Below are 20,325 nucleotides of genomic sequence, written 5' to 3' on the forward strand. Positions count from 1 at the left end.
GGCATTGGCTTTCCCTGCACATCACAGCGATACAACAGATTATACATGGACCTATCAGTCAGAAACTCGCATTCTAATCCTGGTTTTGGCAGGTATTACCTGCATGACCTCAAGAAAAACATACAGCTTCTGGGCATTAATTTTTCTCTAGAGAAAGGCAAAGTCTTACAGGGGCATTTATTCATTAGATAGGGGAGGATTAATGTTTTGTAATAATTTTATTAATATTATATAAATTAATCACTGGAAAATTAGCACAGAACCATTACAGTGTTGCTGTTATATATGTAGATCTAAAAGCAGTTTTCTACTTGTACACAGAAATAATCCCAACTTTGCTGTTATAAAACAATCTTCTGGATTAACTGAACTGCACAATAATTGCTGTTACACATCAGTCCCATTGTGGTCAAGTCGCTCAGATTCAGACTTTCCAGAAGCAAAGCTTCATTATCACTTAAGAAAATGATGGATGCAATCACACATTCTACTAAGACTATCATCATATTTTGGTACTACAAATGCATGGTGCTCAAGTGTCCATTACCGGGGGTGGGGGTGGAATGTCCTAGTAAGAGACAGAACACAAGGAGAGCCCTGAACGCTGTCCTAGTTCAAAAGGGAAAGTCCTAGAGAAGCCAGCAGAACAACAGGACCTACTTCTTCAAGCAGACTCAATATGGAACTTGGCTTGGCCTTGTTGTAGGTATGGATCTGAATCTGGCCTGAGGTCTTTAATACAACCCTTTCCATTTAAAAAAAAATAAAAAAATAAAAAAAATCTAGGCACATCATGATGCAAGTTTCCCTTAACCCATTCTCCTATTCTGAGGAACAGCATTCCAGTACAACTCAATCAAGCCATAGACCCTCTTCTCTGTCTAGAGAGCTCAGCCAAGTGAAGTGCTTTCAACAGAAAGTCCTCTCCAGGAAGAAAAACAAAGTTATTTAGGCTAACTGATAAGGAAACACAGTTCTTATTCTACAGATGAAGGATATATACAGCTAGACGGCAGGGATGAATGCATTTTTTTGCCTATAGATGTCAAACAGTATTGAAAATTTCTTCACAATCAAGTTATCTACACTTTTGTTTTCTTTTAATTTAAAACTCAATTTCAACAATTTGTCTGCCTTATCCAGCTGGGATGTTAGGCACAGCTATATTATACATATCTTAATCAGATCCTGCCTAAGACTGTATCAAACCCTTCTGGAATAAATCAAATGAGGAAATCCATGAGAGTAAAGGCATTGCTGAACTTCTACATTTTCTGCTGCAGATAGTATGATTTTTTTTATCAAATTAATAAAAGTTAAGGCATAAGACACCACTTGGGAACTACTCGAGAATACTGACGAACAAGAGCACTGCTGAATAAGAGCATTTAAGGTCTCCAAAATTTTTATTTATTCATTGAAGCCTAACACTTAAGACATTCCTGCACAATGTTAAACCAGTAGACCTAATGAAGTAGATAGATCTTGCCTACCACAGGAAAGCTACAAGCTACCGATGAAACTAAAAAATGGCTTGCAGATAATTGATAAAACATATTAAAGAAGAGAATCCATACATCCATACACAATTACTGGAAGGATGCAACGGTTTCCTAAATCAAAGTTTGTGTCTCAGCAGTGACTTAAATTTTAGAACACACCATCACTAACATATTTAATGATCTGTAAGAAACAAATTAAAATATTGTCCCTGTGCAAAGAGCCTATCAGCTGAAAAAGGGACAAAACCAAGGTGGATATGCAGAGATAAATTCAATTTATACAAGTGTATGCAAATGCAAAATTAGTAAAAAATGTTTTGTAGTACAGAGAAAGGGAGGGAAGAACTGCAAAACGTTCTGTAATTTTGGTCTTTATTCTAGAGAAATCTTATCCTGGTAAACATTACAATTAAAAAGCCACCCAACATCATAAAACGCTTGAGAAATGCATATTGACTGTATCTCTACAATATTTTAAAAACCTGAGAAACCCTAAATTGATGAAGAACTTCCTATACTGAGAACTACACTGCTGCCCAAACAGCTGAAGCAACATTATCAAACTGTAACCAATTCCAGACCGCTTTGGGCATCACACAGACCATGCTTACTTCTCTCTCCATTCCTACCCCCACTTTTCCCCATTTTTCTTAAAATACAAGCTATTTTATAGGGTGACTGTAATATGATACTATGATCATTGCTGATTGCAGTTAGAAACAGACCCTTCTAATCCAGCTGCTCTCCACTTCAACAAATGCCATTTAAAAGCTACTTCATAAAAACATTATTGCTTCATACTTAAAAGACATTAAGTCAAGATTTTGGAAATTCCATTCACTTGATTATATCAGCAAGTGCACTATATGCTAGATTTATCATTAAAGCAAAATCCATGAGAACTGTTTTCCAGACTTTAGTTAATGCTCTTATGACACATTTGGCCAAAGAAAAGGGATGAAAAACAGTAGTGCTTTGAAGCAATAGCCAGTAAATGCCACTGTGGTTTACCAAGAGTGGGATGCACAACATATTAGACCACAGTTAATGAAATTAAACCATTTCTTATGTTTTTTAAATGTGTCCTGTATTACTTGCTTGGAAACTACACAACTGCTTCATCTTTGAGATTTTACTTTTTTCTGTAGTAAATTGTATCTCTTACATCTACTGGTAATTAAATCAGTAAGAGACAACCACTGTTCTGTATTTTATAATACTGTTTAAGGCAAAATAACTCAATAAATACACTGCATGTTCTTTTTTGTTTCCACATAAAAATGAAATTCTAACTTTATGTTCCTTATTCAAAGATCCAGGGAAAAGATTACTGTGAGGAAAACAGGATAAAGTCTTTGCATACTACCTACTTGGTAGATGTGCTTTGATAAGTAGTTTCCTTCCATAATATGCCCGTGAAATGTGGATTTAATGTAATGCTTTCTTTACACAGTTTGATAGAAAAAAAAAAAAATCTCCTCGGAGATATTTTGGTGAAGTAGACTTTTAAAGCTTCAACTCCAGTCTTCATGTACAATTTCTTCAACAAAGCAATGAAGTGGCTTATTTACTAAAATAAAACACTGTTCGTCCTCTATTATTCTTGAAGTACCAAATAAATAATCTTCAAAATCCATTTACTTCTCTGGCATTTTTCAGTATTTACATACTAATTATACATCTATGGTTAAGCCCTAGCTAAATTAAATCCTTAAAGAGGACTACATGTCTCCATTATATAACAATACATTGTATATTCTCCAATTCACATCAATAAGTCTATGAAAACATAGTATTTTTTCCTCAGAATTTAAGACAGAGAGCTCACAAGTGAAAATGTATTTCTTTCTAGCAGTCCAATCAGCTGTTGTCTCAAGCTAAGGACTCAATTCTCCTAAGTCCTTCAAGCTTTCCAAATGAAGTTCTTCACACACGGGATCTTAACAAGTTAATTTATGACTAAGTAATGTTAACTAATAAACTTTTGCAATTACCATAATTAGTTAACAGTAAACTGCGGGAGGGTCAATAGTTCAGATAATTTTTACACTGCATCACTGTAAGAAGCCACTACTATTCTTAGCCAGGGACTGTCATGCCACAATTTTGCTAGTTGCAGTCATCAGCAAAGTGAGAAGATTTGTATGTGAGAGATTAGTCATGAAATGGCATCAAAAACAATCTGTAAGAGAAAAGGAAAATGGCAAGAGCCCTTCTACTACCCCAAATCAGAAGAGCTACTGTCTTCTGTTTGCTACTTAGAAACATTTTACTATGTGTTTGGAAAAACACCGATATAAAAATTAGAACTTTTCTTTGCTGTGGGGGTGGGAATGAAGATATGGGACCTTCCAATCAACAGAACATATTTTCAGACAAATCACTTTTTCCAGATAAAAACATTAAAATGTCAGTGGACCTCTCAATGCAACTTCCAATATTGAGACTACAATTTCTGTATATATTAAAGTAGAAGCTGCCTAAAGAGAAACAAAATGAGACAATTATTGTGCTTAGCAGAAAACTGTCCTTATTAGCAAAAGCGTTGAATAACATGGTCTTTAACACAAGTTACACTGCACACCAAAGTGGCAGTGAAGCTCAGATCACATACCCTTATTTCCATAATCATTTTCACATGTCTAGAATGCATTAAATAGAGTACCATCTTAAAAATGAAAAGCAGACATTCCTTTGGAAATTAATTCAATATTTAGCATGTCACACTCAGAAAAGCTCTCCTCCTTTTATAACGCAGAAGAATTGGAACATAATAAATAACTATAAGGATGTTTATTATTTCATTTGCCTTAATTTTGTCCTACAGGCACAAGCATACACTACAGTTGTGGAAAGATGGCATTCATGTCTAGAACACTGTATTCTAACAATGTAAGCCATAAGTCTTTCTCTGAAAATAAACATACACAGAACCTTAAAAAAAAAAAAAGAAAGAAAATCAACATGGAACCTTCCTTACCATGCATTTCCATATACCTCACATTAACTACTCCTGCGGACAGACTTTGATCTCAATAGTCTCCAATCACTTCCCGGGAAGAAACGAACACACACATCACAGAACATTTCTTTTTACCAGATTCCTTCCCCACAAACAAAAATTTAAGCCTACACTTAATCTTGAATCCACATATGCTAGCATTGCAGAAGTTAGAGCTAAGGGCTCCATGCAAGAATGGTAATTAGAAGTTGCTCTGAATATTGCTTCTCTTTACGCTGACCTTTGAAGAGAATCAAATTCTTCCTTACAGTCTGTATCTGGGTTATCCACACTCAAGTTAATTCTCATGTCAACTTCACTGAGGCCAATTGTTTATGGAATAAAACTAAAATTACTTCGTCTGCAACAGCGGTATTGTTGCTCATTCATAATTATTATTTCCAGAGACAAGCCTATGGTTCTTCTCATCATGGCAAACTGAGTTCAACTATTAAACACTTCACTGTGAAGAACTTGATTATCTCTTCTGGACAAACGGGATAACTTGTGAGAAGTCACTGAAGAATTTGTAATAGGCAAGTAGAGCTAAGTGACATTCTCCCTGAAGGTCACACTCCAAGATATGTTAAGTTTAACTTGCATTTTCTTTCAGGACTTTTCATGATGCTACTACAACAAATTCAGAAGTTATGCATATGGGAATCAAAATTACTTTCGCAGTTTTAAGAAGCCCCCTACTCTGCAAATGGATAAAAAACTATGATAATGAAACTTTTCAAGTTACATCTGTGCTTTGAAGAACACATATCTAAACAGGGGAGCAAGGGAAAACTCCTCTTTAAGTTCAATTATATGATATAAATAAAATATTCTACCATCAAGCTTCTCCATTTACATGACAATGCATTCACTGCTTCTTGTAGTGGTTACACGACACATGACAGTGTAGCTCCCAAGACTTGAGACAATGTCAACAAATACAGGAAAGACATTTTTTTTTTCCAACACACTGACCAGAATGCGTAAATAGTAATCAGACATACATTCCAAATGAATTCCCAGGGGAAATAGTTAACTAATAACCTTTTCACAGAGTATACAAACAATGTGTAGACCAGCTATATGAAATGGCAACTGAAGTTAAACACACTAACTTTCAATAGGCTTCATCCTATTATGGGAAACTGTACATCTGCCAATACATTCACAGGTGGAAAGATCTGGGCTGTTATCTCACCAACCCAAAGTAATTCATTGTAACAGGAAACGATACACAAGAGATAAACCATACACAAGGCACAAACTATTTACAAGAGGAAATCAAGGAAATAGAAGATGATGCTAACATTATTTGTGAAAGTCAATTTGCCCCATTACAGTGACCCAAATTACAAAAAAAAAAAAGTAAAGATTCCTAATACTGGTGACAAAGCTAAAATAAACATGCTACCCTAATACTTAAGATCCAAATGCCTTTTTAAGAAGAAAACATGCCTATACTGATATGGACACATAAATGAAATGTGTAAAATAAAAGAAAACAAGACAGATCTCATTTCTTGTATAAGGAATGTATTATTTTTTGTATTTCCTCTGCTAAGTATGTCATCACTGTAGGGTAAGGCCAAAAATATACAGATGTTTTAATAAGAAAGATTAAGAACAATCTTGCTGATGATCAAATTTTGTTTTTCCAGAAGACAGTTGTTAGTGTTAAAAATGGAGGCTGCTGGCAGTTTTAGAAACCTACTTAGAATTACTCCAAGTTCCTTAGAGAAAATGCATTTGTTACATTTTAAAAAAGGGAACACTGCAGTTTTACAATTCATTAAGCTGCTTTTCAGTTGCAGATAAACTGACAATTCTCAGTTACATTCCCTAAAGATTTGCAAAAATCTAAAATATTTCTGCTGCAATTGTATAAACTGATTAATTTGAAAACCAAAAAAAAATAATTATAAGTATCTTAGAAGAATGTCACCTAAAGGAAACTCATCTGTGTTGCTAGTATAAAAAAAAAAAACCACACACCTATGCATGACACAGTCACTGGAAATATAAAGAAACAAAGATGAAAACAAAGGAAAACACGCGCTCTTGCTTCAACTGCACCCAACAATCACAAAACAGGTACATTATTTACATATTGAAGCAACTAAAGGAAAGGCTAACCTTCCTTAGGAAATAAAAACCCCAAAGGAAATGAAAGTGGAAATGAAACCAAGGGAAAAAGGTATTTGGCTCTACACCCTAACAATTGCCTACAGCGATGTATTGCAGAGAAGTCCCTGGAGCCTGGCTGAGCTTCAACAGCAGCAGCATTACGCTAAGTATTGGGTCATCAGTGGCATAATTATCTGATTAGGAGATGAGGTAATGAATTTACTTATTTTAGTAAGAAACTGCACAAAATACAGACATACAGTCTGAGGTACAGAGAATTTTTGTACAGATATCAAATAAAGCAAAATACCAAAATCAATGATTAGAAGGAAATATAAGTGACTGAGAGACTTCAAGGAGATTGCATATTACCTATTTGCATAGAACACAGTGAAAACCAAACTAACCCCACCACCATCCCCCAAAACCCCAGATCACAAACAGAATAAATTCACATTTGTTTCAATAATGCCACACAAGAAGGACCTTTCTCGTTAATCAAGAATTACAGGCCAGGTGTGCTAGCTCTTACAAAAAACATTGTAACTGGTTTCATACCATGGATAATACTAATGTTTAGAATAGTTTTGGATAGAAATAGTAGTTTTCTTTGCACAGCACACCCATGCAGCTGTATAGAGGCCTGCTTTATAACTCTACAACTGCAAGATCCCTTTGCAAACACAATCTTCATATATACCTCCTATAATCAAAAATTTCTATTCTCTCAACTCCTACTTTAAATTTCTCCTCTACATCCCCAAACTAGATAAGATGGCAACCTTTCAGTGTTGACTTTCTTTTCCCCCCATCTTTAAGACTAGAAAAAAAAAAAACCAGTTCAATTTTTTATGGCTGTGTATTTGTAGAAATCTTGCCATATGAGACTATGCAGTGACAACTTCTGAAAAGATCACCAAATAGTAGTGGTATATAAAAGAAACAAAAACTTTGCTTCACATAAAGTTACCACTTCAAAACTGAGGGACTCAATCCTACCTACACACTGACTACAGATACCTGCTTTGTAAATTTTCGATGTAGGGATCTTACTAAAAGAAATTTCAGCTGTTTTACCTCTCTTAAGAGTAAGGCACAAAGTACTTTCGACACGATACTACAAGTATGTTAGAGCCTAGCAGAATGTGGAATTTCATCAACTTTGACATCCTTTTGATTAAGGCAGTATGGATTTCAGCATTAATAGATGAGGCACAAATAATCCTAGTCAATTTATAGAAATCCAGTGTAAACAATAAGAAGTAAGTATTAATAATTATTTTAAACACACAAAGAATGTAAACAATCTTAACCTGCAAGACTGTGCATCTTTCAGAAAGTAAAAGCCAATGCACTAAACTAAGAGCTTAAGATTGCTGCAGCACATGATACCAAGACCAGCTTATAAATTCATTCAGCAGCTCTGAGGTGCTCTCCCTTGGGGCAATGCCATCATTCCCTCTGTCTTACGTTGCCTCTAGTGCTCATGTGGGCATGTTATAAGCCAGATAAATGGCTAAATTGACTGAAAAATAACCCTCAGAAGGAGCAATTTCCAGCTGGATCTACAAGCTGAACTAACTGCTCACATATCTGCCTGATCATTAGAAGGTGTGGGAAAGCTGCTGTCAGGAGTGGAAGGGAGGACCACCCCTCTACACAGTAGTATGATCCTACATCAGCTACAAATAATAGGAAATAACATCCTTTGCAAGACAGAACAGATGAGGTTTTAAAACCCTCTTACCCTTATGAAAATGCCTGCAATCAAAATCTGGCACCAAAACACTTCAATAGTGTATGCAAGAATAAACAGGTGCCAAAAGTTTCAAAAAGACTATCTACGTCTTCGCAAGAGCTAGATCCAAGTTTTACGTCTTCATTCCATGAACCCTTAAATCCTTCCATTACAGGTATGATTAGACTGATAAAATATTCTAAAGAAAACCAAACCCCAAGATTTGGTTCAAACACACTGTAATCATGGGGCTGAGGGGGGACAACGCAAAACTCTGAATCCATTATAAATGGGATATGATAATTACAAAGAAAAAACACAAACCACTGATTTGTTTCTGGGTAATGTACTTGTAAAGGTAAGTATCGTTTTGAGCTACTGCCTAGAAACCTCAGGCATCAGGGCTCTGTTCTGCTAGATTAATGATTCTGAAGAGTAGCTATGAATGTCACCACTACATTAATTTAATAAATTTAAGCGTTAGAACCCACTATGGATTTGCATTATAGTAAAAAAACAAATTAGATCCATAATATAAGATACTATACACATATTACTAAAGCATGTTTCAAATTTAAAGCATTTTGAGCCTAGCTAAGGATCTGGAATCACGGAAATGAGGAGATGGATGGGTGGGTAGGACTGACAAACTTGGGATTTGCTGTTTCCACCTCGCATCCCTGCAAGTAAATTAACTAGAAGATTACCAATTAGTGTTCGGAAATTTTGGTATGGTTCTTTTTTCTCCATAAAATGGAAAAAATTAATAACATGTATTTCTTCCACAGGGTCCCTGTAAGTAATTACTGTATAGGAAGTCCCTCTACATAATCAGTAAGAGAGAAAAAAAAAAGACAGAATAGGCTCAGTAATAGACCTTTGAGTAAAACTGTATAAACAACATTTGAATGCATCCTTCATTTTCTCAGAACAAGTCCAAACATCTAAAACAGTGCTAGCAATGTAAATTAATACATATATATAACATTTGTGCAAGAGAGACAGCAAGAGATCATTCTTCCTATAACATGATCCAGCAGGACTATCTTCAGTATCACGTAACCAAGACAGACACCTGTCCCAAGGGTGAGTTACACAAGTCAACGAAAAGTCAAATACTTATCACCTGCTGAAAATAATAGTTTCCTATTAAAAGCCACTACATTGTCAAAAGTCATTACTAACTTTCTTAGAATTTCATTGAGCATTAAGAAGGAAACATCAATTAAGAAAGAAAGAAAGAAAGGAGGGAAAGAAGCTCCTTGTACTGGATAATAATTTTTTTATGCAGACTCAAATTATTATACATTTTCTGTATGTCATTTTAGCCTAACATCCGAATTTTTAGTTCAGTTAAGACTAAAACGTTTCCTTCACATAAACAGTTTGCATTCAAAATATCATTGAAGAACTTAACAGTTAAACCAAAGGTCCACCTAGACGAAGATCCCACCTGGAACTGCTGGATTCCTAAGGAACAGCACCAGAGCAGGGGATCGTCTGAATGACATTTCCTAGACAATCCGCCAAGTATTAAGTGCATATGACTCCTAAACCAGAAGGGTTGTCTTTGTTTCACTAGCCTTTCCATCGTTTTGTTTTATTCTCTGTATTTATCCAGAGGTTGTTTTGTTTGTTTAATGTAAACCAACAGCAACCACACTGTCTTGTAACAGAGTGGTTTTTACAGTGTGACTCCTTCCCATGACTCCTTTCGCTTGGCATCCTGTGGAACCTGGTATCTACTGGGTTTGTCTGATGACATCTAGCTCATACTGGAGGAAACAGTTATTCCTTAAGTCAGAAAATTTTTTTGAAGCTTCTGTGCTTCTCTTGGTAGGCTAGTCTAAATGTAACCACTCTCACTATTGAAAGTGTGTCCTTTATTTTTAATATGCCAGTTTCCACGGGTTTAACTGACGGGTTTTATCAAAGAAAAGGCAAAAAAGATGAAAGAATCCCTTGCTACCCAATTTACTATTCATTTAAGAGTCCCAGTTGTGCCACCTGTGTACATTTTTCAAATCTCAGAGGACAAAGATGCATTCTTTACTTATTCAACTGAAGGTCTCTTTCTCTAATTCTCATATAAGCTTTACAGATCTCCTCTGTGCCCTCTTCTAGTTTTTGATTTTCTTTTTAAGCTACAAAAAATTCGACATTATCTTCTACCTTACAAACATTGCATACAAAATGTGTGTTTATATATTCATATTTTTACTTATCGTTCTGTTACCGCATGCACAAAATTCTCACTAGCTCCTATTAACACAGCATGACACAAGGTCCCTGTTGAGTCACGGACTGCTATGATTCCTGCACATTTTCAGCATCTGTCCTTTTGAAGAGTGAGATCCTCTTTGGATAAATTTGGTCTACATCTCGTGTTCAAATGTATATAACCCTGGCTTTAATTTCGGTGGATCCCAATAACCATGTCATTCAAATCATGATGTGTAACTGCCCAGTTATTATCATTTGATATTCTTCCTAAATCTTGTATTCTGCAATGCCTAACAGTAAGGTTATTTCCAACAGGTCTGTGAAAAGGAGTATTTCACACTTGAAATGATGAAAAATTCTTAAATAATAAAATAGAAAATTTTCTAAAGAAAATATTCATTACGTTATACCAATGTCACTAAACCAAACAGATGCATAGGCAGTCTTGATTCAGGTAAATGACATATTAGCATGAACAATCACAAAGAATGCATAAGGAGTAAGAAGCCTATTTAATGAAAAAACATAGAAATGTTTCCATATGTTTTATGAAGTATTCTTTACCCTTTAAATGAGCACATTCAGATTTAGTCGCTGGCTTTGTTTCAGAGAAACCCCATCTGTACACTACATCGCTTACAGGCACATCTCAGTCATGCAATAGCTATGTCACAGCTCATATATCAAATAAAAATCACATTCAAGGCCACACAACCTTATATACCCAACGTCTTCCATTCTATTTAAAGTAATCCTAAGAGAGCTCTTATTGCACCTCACTGCTGATGTCACGTGACTTTTGTTGGGAAACAGAGTCCTACAACTGAAATATCAAACAGTTCTTAACACAGATGAGAATGATCTGAAGGACAACTCTATTGTACTTATATATTCTGGAAGTTTTGAGTATTTTTTAACAAAGAAACAGGTGTGGAAATAAAAGTATAAAAATAGTAGCACTGCACAGCATTATTTTGTACTGTGTAAAGCAGGATAAAACACAGACAACTCACAGTAGGCTTAAGGAATTCATTTGACACATTTCAATGCCAAGGCTAATAAAGTTGATTGCCCATATCAAGGACCAAAAGTGAAGAAGTTATTTTACCTTCCCAACTTCAAACTGGAAGCTGAAGTTGCTAAGCCACTATCCATCATAACTGAGAAGCCACGGCAGTCTGGTGAAGTTCCCACTGACTGGAAAAAGGGGAAACATAGCCCCCATTTTTTAAAAAGGGAAACTACAGGCTAGTCATTCTCACCTCTGAGCCCAGCAACAGATCCTCCTGGAAACTATGCTAAAGCACATGGAAAATAAGGAGGTGATCAGTGACAGCCAACACAGCTTAACTAGGGGCAAGTAATCTCTGGCAAATTTGGTTGCTTTCTATGATGGAGTTACAGTGTTGATGGATAAGGAAAGAGCAACTGACATCATCTACCTGGACTTGGGCAAACCACTTGACACTGTCCGCATGACATCCTTGTCTCTAAATTGGAGAGACATGGATTTGACATATGCACTACTTGGTGCATAAGGAATTGGAGTTTGATGGTCACACTCAACGGGTCATGATCAACGGCTCTATATCCAAGTGGAGACCAGTGACAAGTGGCATTCCTCAGTGGGAATGTGAGGGTGGTGAGGCACTAGACCAGGCTGCCCAGAGAAGCTGTGGATGCCCCGTCCCTGGAAGCGTTCAAGGCCAGGCTGGATGGGGCTTTGAGCAACCCCATCTAGTGGGAGGTGTCCCTGCCCACGGCAGGGGGGTTGGAACTAGATGATTATTAAGAGCCGTTCCAACTCTAACCTTTCTATGATTCAATCCACATTATATGGCAGTTCATAAACCCATTAACTTTTGTAGCAAGGAAAAAGTACCAACCACCATGTTACAAATCTTTGAAATCATACAAAACCAAGCCATCTCCTCCACAGAACAGCTTCAGCAAGCAGAACACTGCTGAAACATTTTTATATTTATAGATTTCTTCAAAGTTATTATTATTATCAGGAAGTTTCCTTTGCCAAAGAGAAATTGTGCAAAACAGAAAAAATATCGGAGACAGTCAGCTAAGTATAAAAACCTCACAATGAAAACCAACTATCTTAAATTACAAGGAGAGATTCATTCTTGCCAGTGTCTAGAATTACAATATATCTCTGAATTACTGGAAATACATATAAAAATAACTGTTCAGTAGTTGTTGCTCGATAACTTCCTAAGAAGGTAAAGAATTTTTCCAGTAGCATATGAAATAGCTGAGTCACTATAAAACAGAATATGTTTGTCATTTTTGGAGGGTTTTTTAGTCTAAATATTACACTGATGAATTACATGGCAATCATCAGGAAATTATATTACACTTATTTAACTTCTGTCAGTTTCATAGGGTTTATCCTAACAGCATCTAGTAACTTGTATTTAAAACAACTAGTAAAGCAAAAGAAAGATGAGCCAACTTCTATAACAGGTCACAGTCAGCAAGCTTCATAAGCTTTTCTTATGATTTGGTATTGTAAGCCTGGATTCTCACAATACTGATGGAACATTTTATTTTTCAGTCACCACTCACTACAGATAAACCTACGAAGTTAATATGCAACAGAATGAACAGAAGCCTCATATAAAGAAAACATATACACAACAAGACACAAATTAAATATAAACCAATAGCAAAATATACAACTCCAGCTCCAAAAGCTAACAAGGGTCAACTGCATTAGAGACACAGCCTGATCAAGAGGATAGTTCCGAAATCAGCTGGCTCCAGTTAGGAGATCTGGGGGAAATAACATTTCAACCAGAAAAGAATTTGTGAAGCATCAAATAACACAGAATAAAAAAGAAAAGAAGGAAGCCTTGTGATCATCCAGGATTCCCCTCCTGTATTCTAACAGCAGCATGAATCTATCAAAAACAACAACCCTGCAGTCTCACTAAGTTGTTGCAGTCTTTAACTACTGTCAACGTAAAAAAGCATCTTTTAACTAGAATTTGTTTTGGTTACTGGAACTTGTTACACCTCAATCTGCTAGACAGGATAGTTTCGTTTTGAATACATGATGCAGTTGCCTCAAAACCCGGTAGATTTGCCTCTTACAAAGCAACTCTTCCAGGCTTGCAAGTAATTTCTGTTACAAGTTTCATCTCCCACTCCAAAGTCCACATGAGCCTTAAGAAGATCAACAGCTATTCGAATGCCAAAATGCTGACTTAAACAGCATTCAGAGATCAAACTGTTCTTTGAGGCTTCTGGGAGGACAAGACAACGTGCAGCACTAATCTGATGTAGGACAACCATGGAACCATTTCTCAGCATTTGCTTTTTTGGTTTACATGTTTAAACTAAGTGAAAGCAAAGACAAAAAATGGCAAAGAATAAAAAGATATTCCCCGCTTGAATACAAAGACTTAGCCAAAAGGCTATATGTGTATTTAATATAGGTAAAAGAAAAAAGTGAGTTATAGAAATCATAAATACTTTAGCTTTTTTTGTTTAAATAATAATTCGTGGGCTTACAAAAAGAAGAAAGCATCCTGATGCTATGGCCAGCAAGTTTCTGAGCTCCATGTGGCAAGCTGTGTGCAAACAGGGAAGCACTCATAAGGGTACTTTGGTTCTGAACCGTAATTTTAAGTGTAACACACTAAGAAGTAATTTTCTAATTGACTAAAAAGAGCTCTGTACTACCTCAATGAAATAGAACGTGACTCGTAAGTGTATAAGAAAATTGAAGTGGGTTTTACAGAAGTGAAGGGCGTATCTTTTTCCCTTTAGATCACGAGATGCTAGAAAGACCTCTACAACTTATTACACAAGATATTATTAATGAATAAAATTTCAAAACAGCAATAAATCAAAGTCAGAGCTGGTTAAAAAGTTTTACACATGGCCCTATTTTACCTATTGTATCTGCTCATTTTTCACTGCTCTTTTGGGCAGCAATTTCAAGTCACACTGCAGGACAGAAAAGAGGAAAGCGAGCCTTAAAGAAGAGTTGCTTAAAAGACTATTCCTCAAATTTCAGAAAGGTTAACAAACAAATTGCAACTCTGACCTTTTTGATACAACATCTTAAACCACCACACGAAGAAGTCTGACACAATCACCATTTCATCCTGGTTTCAAAGAGCACCTACCTCTGCTTGAGAAGAGCCAGTATTCATTTCTGCACGTAAGTCACCAGCCACTGCAAATTCATCTCTTACCCTTGATTCTACCGCTGTAATCAAATTCAAGATTCTTAGCTCCAAGAGGAACAGCAGTTTACCAACAGCTGTAGTCCTGCTCACTGATGCAGAGAACATTCACATATTAAGGCTCTCCTCCTAATTACTGTCCATATTTCATGCTATGGGACCATAACATCAGTCTGGACTGGGGCCAGCTCTGTCCTGGCTGGGATCCCCCAGCAGTCTGGCAGGGGGGCCCAAACAGACGCCCCTTTTACCTGCCCTGGGGCACTGTGACTGCGTCGCCATCACAGTGGGTGACAGTGGGGTGACACACCAAGCTTCTCGGCAGCTGCCCTGTAAGAGTGAATCACACCGTTGCAGGTGCTGGGTGTCTGCGTTAGATCCCCCTTTGCCGCTCCTTTCCCAGGCAGAAGAAACCCAGAAACCTAAATCTTCTCTTTGCACCATTAGATCTTTTCAATATCCTGCCACCTTCATATAATTTCTTTTTCCTGACATTTTTTGTAAAGTTTTTCAAATGGACTTCTGCAGTATTTCTGTGTCTATCAGAAGCTTATACTTTCATACATGAAGTGTGTACTGGAATTCCAAATAAGTAATACTCAGGCTGGCTTATTAAAGCTGCAAGTTTACCCATTCTTTGCGGTAGAAACTTTTCATGTACTATAAATGCATAGGAAACAAACATGTTATCAGAATGCATTCAATTATATTCAAACAACTAAGAGTAAGACACTGAAAGAACAGACTGCAAAGGAGATCAAGGAATGTGATATATACACAGAGAAACTGTTATTCTACACACAGAGAAATCTTATTGCATTACACCAAAAAAGAATTCCAAGGGAAAATTAAAGAAAATCCCACAAAAAACCTAATTAACATACAGATACTCATACCATTTGGAAAGCCTAAAAACAAAGCCACCTGGTGCAATAAAATATAGCCTCATGTTCACCCTGGAAGCATTTGTACAGTTAGATGGGTTCCAGAAAAGACTGGGCAATATTATAGAAACCTAAATGACAACCTTCATAACTCAGACCAGCTTCAGAATGTAACAGGGAGGGACATACACAAGTGTAGTTCTATAGAAAATCATCCAATTTACTTGTACGTGCGCTTCAAGGTATTTTGCTATAAAGTCTGCAGCTTCTTTTTCTGCAGCCCAATTTTCTCATCAAATGCTGCCATAGCAAATGCAGCATCTGACTGAATGCTGGATAGATGAACATCAGAAAAAAAATGTTTTTCAGTGAATGCTCTGAACAGTATTTTTTTGTTTCATCTCACAACCATACATGTGGACTTTTTAGTGCTTCCTGCAATGCCCTAAAAACTGATCACCAACTCTTTTCTGTTGATCATTTTCCCCTCCAGTTTTTAAGTTAGAACAGCTTTTACTGACATTGTTAGAAAGAAGCTCCCCTAAAGGTTTATATTCAAACTTAGACAAATTTGCAGCAAAGGAACTGGGAGGGCATGAGATGGGAAGACTGAGATCATAACAATAGTTTAAGTCCATTAGTATTCCCTTTTTCAGCTAGATTTTTTTCCTGTATTTAGGGAATATTCTGCACATGCAAAGAGTTTTTCAAGCATTTGTGCAAATTCACAGAAGGTAAATTTTATGAATTAAAGAAATAGTTGTTCTTATTGATGAATATGGTAGAGGTACTATCTTGGTAATAAGCACAAATCTGCTGGCAAGCTGCGTTTCATTGATAACATATGGGATACTGCAACATACGAATAGATAGCAGCATAAAAGTGATCCCACTGGGAAAGTAGCCTGGACACGAAGTACACATCAAAGCAAGTTTTATAAAAAGCTCTCTTGAAAGACAGAAGATCAAGTGCTTAGCACTTTGCTGATCACAACCACCTCATCTAAGCCCAGTGAACGGAATACAGAGTTAACTGATGAAACCAGGAGCTATGAGCGCTATAGCAAGATGCAATCACATGAGCTTTCAACAGAACGGCAAATGCTGTTATGTCAGTGCCTCAAAGCTTTGCTTTAAAGCTTATAGCCAGTCTTAAAAGAGTAGACGTAAATATCTATAGACTCCTAATGTTTCTGAAGTGATCTGGTTGTTGGCACAAACAGTATGTTTTTAGATGCAATTTGTTAAGACCATGCCCAGAATAGTGCAGTTCAGCCTTCTGAGCTGTACATTATCTTTGTTATAACTCAATTTCACAGCATTTTGAAAAGCTGTTGAATACACGCAAAAACTATGTTCTTTAGAAGCTAAGCGGGACTCCAGAAGAATCTGCAAAAATATTAAGTACAAGAGATATCTAACAGGTGTTTTACATTGTATACCCTCCAATTCTAAACTTGCCTGTCAAACATTTACTGCCAAGAGCACACCAAACACACAGTCATAACTACCTACAACAGCAAACATTCACTGTCAAGCACTCATACAAAAATTGCATGTAAATCCTGGGAAGCATGAAAGACCGTACAACTCCTTTAAAAAACAATAAAATAATCAATCATCCTCTCTGTTCACAGTTCCTTGGTTTGTAACAGGCTATAATAAAAAAAAAACCACCCAACCTTTTGATCTGGTACATTTTGGATGGAAGGAAAGAGGAAACTTTGCTCCCTTCTGGCAGGCAGGGCTGCCACTTGTCTCCATTCTACTGAGTAAAAATGGACTCACCCTCTGATAGCAAATCACAACAGACTCATGGGATGCCCAAAGTGTCTATGAAAACACCTATTTTATTTTTAACTCTAGTCATCCCTTGGAAGTGTAAAAGTCTGAAACTTTCTTTTTTACCAAGCAAACAACTGAACTAAGTTCTTATTTAACTCCTCCTTTTGCTGACACTTGCTGCAGATGGATGGCTAATTCTTCACAGTGGTAACAAATCTGAAGGTGCTCAGAAGGAGCGTAATTCTGCATCCCAAAATTTAATTGAGGTCTGGATTTCTGAGATGACGTGTTGATATATATGTTAAAGGGGAGAACAGAATTTAACATAGCCCTTTGACAGCCGAAATATCAGAAAATACAAAGTCAGAAAGCTGAATGGACCCAGCTATCAGTGGGGTATAGCTACATTTAGAGGAATTTTTTTTTTTTGCTATATAATCTGAAACCAAAAGACAACAGATAGCTTCCAAGTACACTGAGCTCACACTACATTGGCTGATACAGAGATACCAGAGAAGGGATTATTCAGAAAATATTTTCTTTAAGACAGTAAAAAGATAAGAAAAACATTTTGGAAGACAGATGAAAATGGAAGTCTAAAGGACTCCTTGACTTCTTAAAATAGGAAGGTTGGGACAGCTCTTCAAGTCAGCATCAAGAAGCTCCTCTTGGTCAGCTTGTAGTTGTGACTAGTTTATTAGTATTTCTACTTATTATTAATTTTCTTTAGACATTTTTCTAATTACAATTACTAAAATACCTAAAGATGACTTGCCTCTATTACAAATGTGAGATTACATATAGGAGAATGAAAAATGCTAACTAATACAAGAATAAAGTAGTTGGCATAAAAGAATTGCTGTATCCAGCTGTGGCGTGTCACACAAGCCAGGTAAAAACAAGAGATCTAGCGTAAGAAGGGAACTCAAAGCCTCTGCAGAGGTGCAAGCTCCTATAGCCTTGGGATTCTTCCATCTTCCTCTGAATCATCTAGTACTCACTTCTCTCAGAAAGCAGAGACAGACTACAACATACTCCTGCTAAGGTGACAATTCATATGAAAAGGAACTAAATGTAGTTTCTTAACAAGATCAGACCCCTTGGAGTAATGAAGCTTTTCTTCTTCCAACAGAAAAAACTTAAACTGGAAACTTTGAAAAATTACTGAATACTTCAAAAAAAACCCTTTGCATCAGTCTAGATTTAAAACATTTCTATAACACTACCCGAGAGCTGCATTTCTTAATTTCTGTATTTTCTACCTAGTCACTCTCCATGCCCCGTAATGAGGGGGACAAAAAATTGTTACAAGAATCCTCAGTTCAGAAAAAAGCATCTTTAACAAGAAAAACATTTAAAGTTACCATGCAAGAGACAGTTTTATCCCTTCATACCTAACTGTTCACTAAAGAAAAGCTGAAAAAGTGGCAAATCAAAAGGAGAAAGGAAAAAGATCAGAACAAAGCTGTCCAATAAAGAAGAAAAGGGTCAAATATCCTGGGATCCAACATAAAAACAGTAGAAGGAGGAAAAGATCATGAATGAGATGCAGCAAAGTCAGGGTGTAATACAGGAGAAATCAGCATGAGAAGGTGTTATATCTGGATTTATTCATCATGTTGCCATTGAAACAAAGAAAATAAAGCCAAAAAATGAGGGTGAAAAAGAAAAAAAGATGAAAAAGCAAAACACACATTTGGTTTGATCTGTATCCATACCAGCCTTATGATGTAATCATAACAGAAAGAAGCTAATCTCAGACTGGGCACTATGCTTATTTATATGATCTCCAACTAAAACAAAGGTGTTTCTGGAAATAGGTCTGATTAGTTCCTCTGAATTGACAGCAGCAAATTGATTAGTTACAAAGTATGTTTTGGAAGATGTTAAGCAGATGTAGGAGCTCTTATTTTGTATAAAACAGAGCTCCCAAAATTCAGAAGCTGTAGTAATACACAGAACTCTGACATCTCTTTAGAGCTTCAATCTTTTATTCATGGGAAAAAAAGGTACATCAACAATACTGCGAAGTAAGGAATACTTTCCTACAATAGTACAACACTTCAAAGCAAGATCAAAGCAGTTACATCTGCTGTGCCGTATTTAGTTCTCCTATTACACTTCACACAAACAGAAGGGATATTCACTAGATACCATTAAATAACACTATAACAGAACACCTCCCCTTATTCATTTATTCATTAGTAATTCCCCTCGAAAAGTGTTCTGGACACTGCAAAATGTTAATGTAAATTTTTCTTGATTATAATTTCCTGAGAATCCAATGTTTCACTAACTCTGTCTGCCCTATTGTCACTACCTTGTTATGTGACTGTCTATTACTACCATTGGTAGAATTTTTCTCCAAAAGAACTGCCCACCATTAGACGCATAATGCTAATCTAAAGAATTCATGGTCAAAGCACTGCTCTAATTGTAGGTTAGTAATTTCCAGTAAAAATACACTTCCTGTCCTTACCATTACCTTGTTACATGTATCTTGCATTAATTTCATTCTATGACTATGAGGTGGACTAGCAGTAAAGAATGTTTTTCCAAGGGTCACAACCATCACTCCTCATACAGTCTGCATTTCAACAGCTTAACAACTCTACCACAAAATATCATCCTAGAGAATAATATCTTTTTCTTGAATATCCATGCAATTACAAACTGGGATTTGGATCTATAATCTCTAGGTCTAAAATAATCACAACATAAGTAGCTTTTTTAAAAAGCCTGATTTAATATAATAATAAATCATGTGTGGCATCAGACTAGCAATCGCTATTGCAGTGCGTAATATTCTGGTATCTTTCTATGGCAAGAATACCATTGGTCTTTATCATCTTACCTTGTCGCA

General features: G+C 36.3%; 1 protein-coding gene across 12 annotated transcripts in view; it reads right to left on the bottom strand.

Moving 5' to 3' along the window:
- Positions 1 to 20,325, bottom strand: part of VPS13B (vacuolar protein sorting 13 homolog B) — a 480,344-nt gene that overhangs the window by 342,350 nt on the left and 117,669 nt on the right. Inside the window, exon 18 of one of the 12 annotated variants that reach the window (XM_054189543.1) lies at positions 13,250 to 15,123. The exons of the other annotated variants lie outside the window; for them this stretch is intronic. Within the exon in view, the coding sequence (XP_054045518.1) occupies positions 15,041 to 15,123 (83 nt within the window). The 3' untranslated portion in view covers positions 13,250 to 15,040. Of the gene's footprint in view, positions 1 to 13,249; positions 15,124 to 20,325 lie in introns of those variants that run through there. 12 annotated transcript variants of the gene reach the window in all.

This window comes from Rissa tridactyla, chromosome 2 (genome assembly GCF_028500815.1).
Source record: "Rissa tridactyla isolate bRisTri1 chromosome 2, bRisTri1.patW.cur.20221130, whole genome shotgun sequence".
NCBI lineage: Eukaryota > Metazoa > Chordata > Aves > Charadriiformes > Laridae > Rissa > Rissa tridactyla.